This window comes from Hydra viridissima, unplaced genomic scaffold (assembly GCF_058129835.1).
Source record: "Hydra viridissima isolate aposymbiotic clone 2 unplaced genomic scaffold, HvirCarnegie_v1 scaffold_4, whole genome shotgun sequence".
Classification (NCBI taxonomy): Eukaryota; Metazoa; Cnidaria; class Hydrozoa; order Anthoathecata; family Hydridae; genus Hydra; species Hydra viridissima.
In genome coordinates this window covers 14,653,474-14,667,221 of record NW_028324303.1, presented here as the reverse complement: position 1 = coordinate 14,667,221, position 13,748 = coordinate 14,653,474, and the positions used below count along the sequence as shown (strand labels likewise).

General features: G+C 30.5%; 1 protein-coding gene across 4 annotated transcripts; it reads left to right on the top strand.

The window, feature by feature from the left end:
- The first annotated feature begins 425 nt into the window (after nucleotides 1–425).
- On the top strand, nucleotides 426–9,987 carry LOC145183692 (protein NDRG3-like). Of its 4 annotated transcripts, none has more exons than XR_016451872.1 (5): nucleotides 426–626; nucleotides 1,502–1,701; nucleotides 4,644–4,967; nucleotides 6,686–9,592; nucleotides 9,677–9,987. XR_016451872.1 is itself a non-coding variant. In XM_090085487.1 (5 exons), the coding sequence occupies exons 1-5, from the start codon at nucleotides 590–592 to the stop codon at nucleotides 9,802–9,804; spliced, it is 1,011 nt and encodes a 336-aa protein (XP_089941613.1). In that variant the 5' UTR covers nucleotides 427–589; the 3' UTR covers nucleotides 9,805–9,987. The 4 variants fall into 4 exon arrangements, 3 of the variants coding, with proteins under 3 accessions (XP_089941613.1, XP_089941614.1, XP_089941616.1); XM_090085487.1 differs by having other exon boundaries at nucleotides 427–626; nucleotides 4,644–4,856; nucleotides 9,160–9,592; XM_090085488.1 differs by lacking the exon at nucleotides 426–626 and adding an exon at nucleotides 647–764 and having other exon boundaries at nucleotides 4,644–4,856; nucleotides 9,160–9,592.
- Nucleotides 9,988–13,748: the final 3,761 nt, after the last annotated feature.

Sequence of the window (13,748 nt, the reverse complement as noted above, 5' to 3'; positions counted from 1 at the left end):
AATATAGTCTTTTGTTGCGTTTTAATTTAACCCTTAAATGCATAGTGTTGCGGAAATGCGACATTTATTTAACACAATAAAGCGTTTTTAAGATTAGTTTAAAATATCAAAATATTAAAATCAAATAAAATAAAATAAGATATCGAAATTGAAATATTATTTTCAAATTTTTTTTAAACGAATAGACATCAAAATACATGCATAATTTTTTTCTAATGTTTTTTAAAAAAATCATGCATTTAAGGGTTAAACTAAAATATCTCATGTAACGTCATTAGACACGTGAATTTAATCGCCATTTGACACGTGAATTTAATCGCCATTTAATTTCAGATTACAGATAAAAACAATAAAATGTGACAATCGTATTAAAAAAAAAAACTTAATTAAAAATAAAAGCTTTGTTAGATTGATCAAATGAATACGTCATTATTTATACAACTATACAACTATAGTTATCTTATACTCTTGTATAAAAAAAATTTGCACTTAAAAATATTGGAGTTGAAAATAATAGTATTTGATTTTTTTAACTTTAGCTTTTGAGGTTGCTGCGTTTTTTTTTTAAAACCTCCAGGGTTTGGGAATCATGGAATCTGAAACGTTCGTAATCAAAACTCCAAAAGGTTTTTAATATATTCTTGCTTGAATGTTGTGAATATAATATTTTGATTTGCTGTGTAGATTTACACCTTGGTTGACCTATTTCAAACTAAGTTACATTCTAATGTGCAAATACATATTGATATATGTCAAATATAGCGGTATATGTTTACGTTGGTAAATCTACAGTTAAGCGGCCTAAAATAATTTTAAATTTAAGCTTTTAAAAAATACGGCGGAGAGTGAAAACGTCATAGAGTATTTATTAAAAGCAAATTAGATAAATTTCAAAGTAGTTTTTTTACTTTCTTTTTTTTTTTTCTAATTTTGGAACTGTGTACTCTTTATATAACCTTTTTTATTGTGATTATGTTATTTTTATGATATTGTTATTATCTTGTTACTCTATATGCTATGTGCAAAATTGTTTTTGATTAGTTATAAATTATAGTTAAAGAATATAGGTTATTATCGGTTAATATATGATAAATATAATAAAGTAATTTAAAATCAAGCGCGCTGCACTATTTTTATTTTATCAACTTCAAAAGTTGATTTCGTTTTTAAAATCACTCACGCGTGCATACTATTAATCTATTTAAACCCATTTCTTCACTCTCCGCCGTATTTTTTAAAAGCAAAAATTTAAAATTATTTTAGGCCGCTTAACTGTAGATTTACCGTTTACGTTTGTTTCATAACTTTTAATCAAACTATGATTTACAGAATTTGCAAAAGTTATTGACGTTTTACAGGTTTCTTTTTAGTCCTTGGAACTCACCCACGATCGAATTATTTTGCTTAAAATAAAATGAACCGTTTTCTCTGCTGAATTAGTTTTTTTTTTTTTTTTTTTCTATATTTGATTGCTTAGTGATCATTTGCGTTTATTTTAAAGGAAGTATTCATGTAGCAACTGAGGGGGAAGAAAGTAAGAAAGAAGTCGCACTTGTAACTTTACATGATATCGCTCAAAATCATGTGAATGGTTTTCGTTCTTTTTTCTGTTTTCATCAGTTTAAACCTGTTCTCGACAGCTTCACAGTTTATCATTTGAATTTTCCTGGGCAAAACGAAGACGCTGAACTCCTGCCGGAGGTAAGACTTGATAAAAAAAAGTTAAAGTATAAAATAACACCATGACAAAAAAATGTCCACTTGTTTGGCTTTTTTTGTTTGTTTTGCTTTATGGGCATTTTTAAGGTTAACTTTAGATTTTTCCAAATTAATGAAAAGGAGAGGAGTGTACAATAATTTATTCCGAACTTATGACATCTTGATCACTCTGGCAAATTAGCGATATATATTATGCGACGTTGAAGTTTTGTTATGAATTATATAATTTTGTTTATTCTTTGTATATCTAACAAATTCCTACTTCTTTATGAAACTCCTTATTATTTTTGTTTTTTTAAACCAAATTTATTTTTAGTCTTCCGTAACACTTCATATTTGCAGGTTTTGTTTGCAGGTCATTTGGTAGTTTGGCATTGGTCAAATTTCAGAAATATTTATATAAATATTTAATGATACTGCTATTAAATAAGCTGATACAAATAAATTTATTCTTAAATTCTATATACTAAAAATCATTCAGTCCATTTTAGCCCAAGTTTGTAGGAATATTTTGTATCAAAATTCAGGGCTAAGATATTGATCAGTCTTGTCTAGAATGTCTTATTGTTTCACATTATAATGGAAATGATAACGATGGATGATGATAACGATGGATGATGATAACGAAGGATGATGATAACGATGGATGATGATAACGATGGATGATGATAACGATGGATGATGATAACGATGGATGATGATAACGATGGATGATGATAACGATTAACGATGATAACAATGGACGGGCATCCACAGGAAATTTTCCAGATTGGTTTTTTATCCAATAAAATCCTCCTGTAGATCTTTTTCTCGATCTTTTTCTCGATCTTTTTGTGGAGGAGTGGAGAGGGATCATGGTTCCATCAAAACAAGATTCTTAGAGTTGTTTTAATACCAGTAATATAAGTGTAAATAGGAATAACAGCATCAACATCGGAGAAAGAAATAATTGAAAATTAACTTGAAGGAAGTGTCCTCCCTTTTCCTCCCCTTTACATTTTTTTACAGTAGAAAGACGATAAAGTTGTGTAAAAACGATAAATAACGGTAATTCCAGCAATTTGTGATAAAAGTTGTATATTTTACATCGCAAAAATTTTGCGTAAATCTAAAAAGCTCAAAAACCGGCATTTCTGAAGAAAATGCGACTTTTTTTGATAAAATTATTTTATCAAAAATTTTTTTGAATTAGTCAAAACACATCAATGTGTCTTGTAGTTCATCTATTTACTATTTATGAACTATCTACTATTGAAACATTGTAATTTGCAACCTATTTAGTATTTATAATTCCACTTTTTATTTTTTTCAGATCCTTTCACCCGCAATCTTTTTACGAGATGGAAAAAGTTGGTAATTAAAATAAAGAGAAGAAACTTCAAAAAAAGAGGAATACTCAAGCAGAGGCTGTTAAGTCCAATGCTATAAGAGGATATCTTGGGCCTATTAATAAAAGCAAAAGACTTGACGGCCTCCCCCATGGCGCATCATCAAGTAGACAAACAAAAATTGATAACTTTACTGAAACCATGAAGTAGTAGTCTTCACTAAGTGAACAACAGTTGGAATTACCTCTCTAACCTCCCGTTTCACATTATTGAAACTGCTGACTTCAAAATACTGAAGAATTATCTTTGTCCAAAAGCCAACCTAAAAAGTCTAACCACCTTATCCAAATACAAGTTGCCAATAATTTATCGCAATCTAAAACGTGATGTAAAAAAGAAAATTGAGAGAGACATCCCGCATTGCAAAATGGCAGCTTTCACAAGAAATGGATGGACTGCACGAAATGGTGATCTCTTATATTCCATTATGTTACAAAAGACTTTGAACTCAAAAAGTTGTCTTTGGATATCAAAACTTCATTGGGGGACAGGGGTTTTACTTGCTCAACGATTAGACCACATGATTTCTCAATTTTCTGGTCTTCAGAGGGAAGACCTTTACATACTGGGTGTTACTGATGCTGTAATTACGAAAAAAGCCAAGAGATCAGTGATCAACTAACCTGTGCTGATATTCTTCTCAACACTTGCTTAACAAAAGTTGTAGAAAAATCAGGACTCAATGTTATAATCAAGAAATGTGAACAACTTGACATATATACAGAGAAGAAAAAAAAACCTGAAAAGGCTTTTCCGAGTCAAATATCAGAAACTCAAACTGGTCCTGAACCTAAAGAGCAACAACAGCTACAGCTAGACACTCAAGAGAGTCAAGGTGCTCTGAGCTCAACAAGAAGACAATGAAGGGATTTTAAGTGAAGACCAAAATCAAATTCTAATGACACTACAACAAAAATAAATTAGTAGTATTAGCAAAAAAAAAAAAATTAAGTAAGATTTATGGAGTCAAACAGGAAGCGGAAGGGGAATGAGAAAAAGAAGTACAGCATCTGAGTTTTCAAATCTTTTATTAGAGACAGATGATGAATTATCTGATAATTTTTTATCAATGACATTTTTCTTTAAAACTGTAAATAAAAAAATTAGTAATAGAAATACAAATAGTTAAGAAAATCCTTGTTTAATATTTCGGAAATCAGCAAAATAAGCGCTAAAAAGTGATAAAAGCGGTGTTGCGTGTTACGCATTTTTACGCAAAATAACCGCGATAATTACGCACTTTACGCAATTTATTCATTTTAAGCAAAATTACCACCGGTGCGGTAACGCTGATGCTTATTAAGTTTATTTTAATGTTAATAAATGAAAAATTTCTTTTTTTAGTAAATTAAAGGTTTTTTTGTTTTCGATGCTAAAAGTTTTATTGAAATTAACAGAGATTAAATAAATAGAGATCTCTTTCCTGGGTGAAGAACAATTCAAATCATCTAAAAAAAATCTTGTGTTATTTTTATTCTAAGTAAGACAACGAAGTTTAAAAGAAATATAAAGTTTAATCTTTTTAATAAAATTTAGGATTACGTGTATCCTACCATGGATGAAGTAACTGACATGGTGAAAGAGGTGTTAGACTTTTACGATATAAAAAATTGCGTCTGTTTTGGAATAGGTGCTGGCGCAAACGTTTTTATTCGTCTTGCTTTAAAATATCCAAAGTATGTGGAGTGTTTAATCGCTATAAATGGAGTCGCTAACGCGTGCTCATGGTACGATTGGGCTTATGAAAAAGTTAGTACATGTTTTATTCTATTTTCATTTTTCTATAAATAAAAAAAATACATTTTGCTACAAATAAGATAAACTTGGTATCAAAAACTTGAGTATTATACTGAAATTACAGTATCGGACAAAACATGGTGGACAAACTCAAATTTAGAACAAAAGTTGATCAAAAACTAAAAAAAACTAGTAAAACAATTGAACATATTATTTTTTATGTAGTTTATTATGTTGTTAACAAAACTTAAAACTTTTGAATCATACTAAAAATCACTAAAAAAGTTTTAAAACACATTTTCCCTAACAAACTACATTTTTCTTTGGACAAAACAAGGTGGACATTCAAAAAATCGACTGAAAATTCAAAAAAATTCAAAAATTAACTTATTATTTTTCAAAAAACTTCAAAAGTTGACTTAATATTTGGTAGGACCTCCTTTACTTTTAATTACTTCTTTCATTCTTCGGGGCATAGACGCAATTAATGAGTCAACAATTCTCATATCAATCTCTCGCCAGGCCTTCTCGATTTGTTCAAATAATTCCTCACTGGTCTTCACATTTGCACGCTCAATCTTATTGTCAATTATTTCCCACAAATTTTCTATGGGATTCAAGTCAGGGCTTTGTGCAGGCCACTCCATTATGGTGATATTCTTGTCCTTGAACCATTGTTTTACAATTTTTGACGTATGTTTGGGATCATTATCCTGTTGAAAAATCCATTTTAGGGGCATCTCCCATTCAGCATGTGGTAACATAACATCTTCCATTATATCTTTGTAAACAAAGCGGTCCATAACTCCATTAATTTTGTGAATAGGACCAGTTCCTAGTGCTGAGAAACATCCCCAAACCATAGCAGACGTTCCATGCTTAACACTCTTCTTGGTATATTTAGTATTGAATCTGGTGTTCTTTGGTCTCCAGACTCGCTTCTTGCCGTCGCTTTCAAAAAGGTTATATTTTGATTCATCACTAAAAAGTATGTTTTTCCACTGGTCTACAGTCCAATTTTGGTGTGCTTTGGCAAACGCAAGTCTTAGCTTTCTATTTTTAAAGGAAGTTAGCGGTTTCTTGGCAGGCATTCGAGAAAACAATTTTGCTTCGTTAGCTCTTCGTCGCACAGTGCGATTAGAGATTTGTAGTTCAAGTTTTTCGGTTAATTTTGTGGATGACAAAAATGGATCTTTTTTAAGCTCTTTAACAATTATTCCATCTAGTCTTTGTGTTGTTTTTCTTGGACGTCCGCCCTGTTTTATAGCAGTCACGAGATCCAAATGATTTGACAGTTTTGCTTACAGTCGATTTAGCTATATTATATTTTCTACAAATTTCAGCTTGACGTTTTCCGCTTTTAAAATCTTTAATAATATTTTCACGTAAAACACTTCCTAATTTGTCGTAAGCCATTTTAAGTTGCAATTTTTGCAAAATTTACCCCATATATCACGAGTTAAATCTATTTTTAGTTTAATTGAAAAAATAATTGGCCAGACGTTCCAAAATCTATTTATTATTTTAGAGTAATGTTAGGATAAAAGTGAAAACAAAAGAATGCGGTAAATTGAATAAAGACAATGAAATCTTATAAAAAAAGCTTCGTTTTGATTTGTCCACCTTGTTTTGTCCAAGGAAAAATGTAGTTTGTTGAGAAAAATGTGTTATAAATTTTTTTTGTGATTCTTAGTATGATTCAAACGTTTTAAATTTTGTTAAGAACATAATAAACTATTTAAAAATTAATATGTACAATTGTTTTACTAGTTCTTTTTAGTTTTTGATTAACTTTTGTTCTAAATTTGAGTTTGTCCACCATGTTTTGTCCGATACTGTAGTCTGAGCTATTTGACTTTTCGCACTCCCCTTTTCTCCCCAACCCCTCTTTTTATTACTTATGAAAATTAAGAAAATGTATAAGAAAAAAAATTGAAGTGACGGAAAGAGTTGTTTTTTGTTTGACCTTTGAGGAGAATTTTTTCGTGATTAAACTTAAAATTGCTCGAAGACCTACAAAGTTTGATAAAAGTTATTGAAATTGGTCGCAAATTACAAACAATACAAAAAAGTTTAAATAACAATGGAGTTTAAATACCGATCTCCCGGGTAATAATCTATATTTTTCCCGCTTTTAATGAACCAGGCAAATAACATGTATGAGGCCACAAACACTGATCATTGATCATGCTTTTTTAAAACATGATTATTCGACATGTGTAAGCGATTAATTTTCTTTTGATGTGATTTGAAAAACTGTCCGCAATGGTAATGACTATGTTTGGAACCATTTTCAAAAGCTGGCAAACTCAGATTCGGCGAAGTGCAATTCCTGTCCAACAGTTTTGATCTGCAAAGGATGCTCAACAAGTGGTATAATTCGCCATCAGCAGCAAAAACACTAAGCTGTAGCTGGTTTCCAGGTCCCCAAAGAAGATGAAGCAGAGGAACCCAAAAAAATGTTTAGTAAGCAGTCATCAATTGCCACATTCTTTAAAAAGGAACCATTTGGAGAAAAAAATTAAATTGTCTATTATTTGCACAGCTCTATCACCATCAAGATCTTATCACACATAGAAGCTGTAATAAAGAAGATAGTAAATTCTTGAATACTGAGCATCAACTTTGCTATGCTCACATCCTCCATTAAGCTGCTTATATCTAATTTACAAACGTGAAGGTGTAGATATTAGTGATGAAGACCTAGATACTGAAGATATCATCAAAAATAAAGGCCTCCAGATCGAAACCAATGAAAGTAGCAATATGAATTTTGAAGAGGATTTTGAAGAGAATTTTGGAGGATAAATTCGCCTTAAAAATTTACCTGATGAAGAGAAACCAGTTCTAGTCCTGAAAATTGATTCCGTAATTGAGAAAATTCGTGTAGTAGTCAATATATTTAACAGGAGTCCACAGAAGTATGAGATCTTGCAGCGATATGTACCGACCAAACAAAGTCCTATGTTTTAAAAGAGTCCTAATTTAAGAAATGAGAAATTTTGTGTATATAAAACAAAGGTTTGAGGAGAACAGTTTAGTTATTTTAACAAGGTATTTTGTGAATTAAAATAACTAAATAATTTTCCTCAAATGCTTATTTTATATATAAAAAATCTGTAATTTCTTGCATTAAAACATTCTTAAAGCATAGGACTTTGTTAGGTTACGGAAGTTCTAGAACACAAAAAAAGAGAGCTGGCACTTTTAAGAGAGTGAAAAACTCATTGAAACTCGATGCTGAGTATGATTGAGAGGTTCGCCTGCTACTACGTGCAATATCTAAGGCCTTCATAGATCTGTATGCCGAATGAATATAAAGGTTGAAGAGTTGTTGGTAAAAGGTTTAGAAAATGGGCCTGTAATACAAATGTGGACTGGAACCAGAGATGCAGAGACATTGCCTTTAATTAGGAGGTTCAATAGCAGAAAAAGACGAGTAATTTTTTTCTAGATGAAAGTATAAACGAGGAAGAATAATAAATCTTTTGTTCTTAAGAGCCAGCAACTAAAGAATGACTCCTAAATCCTATTGTACACCGTGATGCAGCGACCTTATTCTCCATAATGACGCTATGTATTCGCCCTGGAAACGAAATTTAAAGTGATATATGAGGAGCATGGAGAAGCTCAGCTGTACAAGGTTTCTAAATCGGTATAGTAAACTATAATTTCAACTTTGATAAATCCAGTACAGGGGTAACTAGCAATGGAGTCGAAGCATATCAAAATTAAAAAATATGGTTTGGCCCACAAGCCACAACATAATACTAAATTTTTTTTTAGAGTTTACGGTGGCGACAGTATTTTAAAAACGCTCTTATTTTAATTTTGGGAACAAGCTGCAAGTGATTATGCAGTTCGAAACGTTTATAAAGAAAATACAAATATGAAAAGAATGGTTTTGTCGGTCTAACTTACTGTAAAGAAAGTAAGGTTTACAAGCCGACTAAAAGAAAGTAAGGCTTATTAGCCAACTAAAAAAAATCAACTCATTAATTCATAACCTTGAACAGTGGTTTTGATATTTGTCAAATAAAATAAATCATCAGCTGATTGAATTATTTCACTCTAAAATGATGCTCAGCATTGAAACAATGATTGCTCATCATAAAAATGATGATAGTTAAGCACATTGATGAAATAGTTTTTTGATGCAACAAATATAAGTAGTGCATAGTAATTGTTTAAAATTTGATAATTTATAAAATTTGATTTTTTTTTTTGTTTGCAACATAAAAAATGCTTTTAACTTCGTTTTTCACTAACTATGAAATCCATTTATTGCAACTTCCTTTCCAGCCTTTTCTTATAGCTTTCAAGCTACTACTTAAAATCCAAAGGGATGACGCAATTTAGCATTGACTACCTTCTTTATCGGTGCTTTGGCGGTAAAAAAAATGATTGCATAAACAATGACCTTGTAGCTATGGTAACGGAGCAATTGAAACTTATCAAGTATCCAAGGAACCTTGGATTTTTCATGGAATCATATGCAAAGCGTTCACCAATTGTGATTAACAGACCTGTAATTGGAGAGCGCTCTTCAGGTTCCTTAAAATGTGGTGTCCTTCTAATAACTGGTAAGTTCTCTCCTGCAGTTGATGATACAGTGGAATTGAGTTCAAACCTTGATCCCAAAATTTCCACCTGGATGAAAATTGAAGCAGCTTCTAGTATGGTTTTAGAAGAGCACCCAACGCGGGTTGTTAATGCAATTATTTTTTTCCTACAAGGCTACGGACATTGTAAGACTTCTTTTTTTATAAAAAAGCTTTTTTCTGTTAAAACTTTTTGCATTTTTTTAAAAAATTTTTCTGTTTACTTCATAGTATCAAAAGTTGTTCCACCTGCTCTACCAAATCAAAGTTTGAACAAAGTTTCCCAAGATAAACATGCAAGTGATAATGCTGTTATATATAGCAACTCTCATACTGAACAACAAGAAGATGCTCTATAAGTAGGTGTGTTTGGAGCATTAAGTAAAATTTTCATCAGTAAAAAAAAACTCGAACTTTTTTTGTTCGTTTTAAAGGAATGCGAATATTAAAATGTATATAAAACTTTCACTTTATTTGATTTTTTTTTTTCTTTTGTTAGAATTGTTAAACAAAACTATATTGTATAATATATATATTAGCTTTGATATATATATTTACTGTGAAAATTGTAACATTTTTTTGTATCACAAAGGTAGAAACCCATATTATTATTATTATTATTATTATTATTATTATTATTATTATTATTATTATTATTATTATTATTATTATTATTATTATTATTATTATTATTATTATTATTATTATTACTATTATTATTATTATTACTATTACTATTATTATTATTATTATAACTACTATTGATAACATTTATTGCTGTCATTTTGATCAAAATTGTTTACCTGAAATGTTCACTTGATGTCAGAAAATTTTATATAAAATTCCTTCGATGTTGGTTCTCATTTAGAAGATACTTCGTCTGACATTTTTTTCCCGTGAACTTTGGGAAGTCAGACAAGAAAACTTTGGTTTTTGCGCTAATGCAATTTCTCATCTACCGGAACAAATATGTTCCTGCGGCTTTTCTTTGATCTTAATGAAATACGTAAAGTTTCGGGGGGTTAATCATTAGTTGCGCCAAAATTTAGTTAATTAAATTATCAGTGCTATTCAGAAGCAGTATAACAAAAGAAAAAGATAATTTAAAGTATGCTTTTAAAATAGTTTGTGATTTATTTATTTTTTAATTTTTGAAGGATTACGAAAAAGAAGCTTTAAAAGCTCTTAACAATGGCATATTACCCCCGTCATTAAACCTGCAAAACGTAATTATATTTCGCCATTATTCATTTTTTTAAATAACCAAAGTTTTCTCGTCTGACTTCCCAATGTTCGCGGGAAAAAATAGTCAGACGAACTATCGTCTAGTTCTCATTAAGCATCTGCGTCTCGTTATTTTTTTACGAAGTGTCTTCGCAGAGCGCAATGCGCTCTACATAGCCATAAGCTGCTCAGAGCGCAATAATTTTATTATAACAGTGCGATTTATATTTCACAATAAAGCTGGTTAGATAGGCGGTTAGGGTAAGGGTTTGGGATAAGGATAGGGATCGGGATGTGGATTGGGATGGGGATAGGGTTAACATCAACAAAATTTAAAAAAAAAAAAAAAATTTAGCGCATGCGTACAAAGTATTGCACTCTGAGAAGCATATGGCTGCATAGAGCGCATTGCGCTTCAAGTAATATAATAATAATATAAAATTTGCTGTACAAACTATTTAAGTTTGGTGAGTCAAAACTACGTAGACTTTTGACTGTTACAGCCGTTAAATGTAAAATTTCGTAAATAAAATAAAAGTTCGTAGATAGAGTTTGGTATCAAAAGTTCAAAGTTTTGTCTATTTTATTTTTGAACGTGTTTTTGTTTGCAGAATCGATAGCATCCTGTGACAGTAAATTCCAATCGTCGACCACTCTGTTTGTTAAATAATAATACCTGCATAATTTCTTAGTATATTGTCGATGAAGTCTTTTATTATGACGATATCTGGACATGCTGTTATAAAAACTCAAAGAGCCTTCAAATCTAATATAATCAACTGAATTTAATATTTTAAACATCTCTATTAAGTCGCCTCTTCTCCTTTCTTGTAAGGTTGGTAAACCCAATATTTTTCTCCTTTCTTCATAACAAATACCATTCAGTGACTCAATCCTTGTAGATCTACGCTGTACATTTTCGAGTCTCTTAATATCTTTAGTACAATATGGGCTCCATACAGATGCTGCATATTCAAGCTGTGGCCTAATAGTTGACTTATATAACAATTTTTATATGGAAACATCAAGGTATTTGAATCCGTGTTTTAAAAAACCCAATGTTTGATTTGCCTTATTTGCTACACTGATAACATGATTTTCCCATTTAAGGTCCATTTGATATTATCACACCAAAATCTCTTTTAACTTCTGTTTTTTGCAAAATGTGATCTCCTTAATTTGTAACTAAATCGAGGATTCAAATTGCCAATGTGCATTGTTTTACACTTTTCTCTGTTGAATTTAATAGACCACTTATTCGACCAATCTAATAACTTATTTAAGTCTTCTTGAAGAGCGTTGGCGTTACTATCATTATTAACTACTGACATTATTTTTGTATCATCGGCAAATAATTCTAATTTATTTAGTATGTTTACTTTTAAGTTATTTATGAATATGATAAACAGAAGTGGACCGAGAACAGAACCTTGGGGAACTCCACTTGTGACTTCCTACCAATCTGAAACAAACTCACCCAAAACTACTCGTTGTTTTCTATTACTAAGAAATGATTTACACCATTGTAGGATATAGGATTGAAAACAATAATTATATAGCTTGCAGCATAATTTCGATAAAGAAAATGAATCAAAGGCTTTTGCAAAGTCCAAAAATGTTATATCAATATTGTTACCAGTTTCAATTTTGCTTGTTATAAAATCAAAAGTCTCTAATAAATTGGAACAACAATTTTTACCATTAACAAATCCATGCTGTTCACTTGCTATTAACTTATTTAAAGTTAAATGGTTCATCATAGCATTGTGAATAATTTTCTCCATAACCTTGCATAATATTGATGTCATTGATATTGGTCGATAATTTGAAGGATCTAACTTATCTCCTTTCTTGAATAGTGGAGTTATGTTTGCATTTAACCATTTGTATGGTATAACACCACTATAAAATGACATTTTAAAAATCAGTGATAAAGGATGTGATAGTGATTTTGGTAAAGGATGTGATAGTGATTTTGAAGTAGCAACGGCCTTTTTTTTATTCGAGACGAGACGATGATAAATTTTGGACAATTTTTAAAATCCGTAAGAAAATTTGTTGTCCCAGTTTATAACTTTTTTCCTAGAAAGTTTATTCGTCAATTTTTTCCGGGACAATTCTTCGTCTCGTTATGCTTGTTCCGGTTCATTTCGAGAAAACGATTCCGAGACGCAGACCCTTAGTTCTCATCACTAGTGTTGTTATGGTTTCATCACCTATTTCTCGACTAAGTGTACTTAATATTTTTGTATTTATCTGAACGTGCATTCAAAACTTTTATGTTCTAAATCCACTTTTATATCAAAAATTTATAACTTTACACAACAAGAATAATTTAGATGAAGCAATTTTCGTATATAAAAGTCATAAAAAGTATCAAAACAAATTCAAAACAACGAAAATCTATAAACGACATCACCCTCCCAACGAAAGACGTCATAGTTAATTCATAACGTTTTTGAATTATATTAAACTAGTGAGTTGTCAGGACGCCACCCACAGTAGGACGCCACACCCCAAACAATATTTTAAACTAATTAAAGCATTTGTTGTATACGGTGACTCATCGTTCGTGATTTAAAGGTATATGTTTAAATATTTCATTTTTTGTTGCATCTCAAACTAAGCAATCAAAGCAATCATTACAATTATCCTTTAAAAAGCAATTATGATGGTTTAACTAGTTTAAAAAGATAATTTGAAAATATTTTTTCAAATTGTTTGTGAAATAGAAAAAATAAAAAAAAAAAAAAAAAAAAAGACAAATTGGCCCAGAAAGCAAATTGCCATTGTCTGAATTAGGCTGTTCGGTCATGTCTATGACTTTCTTTATTCGAATTTACTACAATATAAATTAGCATAATAAGTATAATTATCAAAAAAAACAATCAACAAAAATTTAAAATCTCAATACTAAATTTTATCGAAACTTAAGGATACGGACTTTGTGGGCGGAGGACCAAATTTATTAACTTTTGACGCCAAGTTAAAATAGATTTAGAAAATACTGAAACTGCAATGAAGTTTTATTGCTTTTAATGATTTTTACGCGAACATCTTCTGACTGGAAGAGATTTTC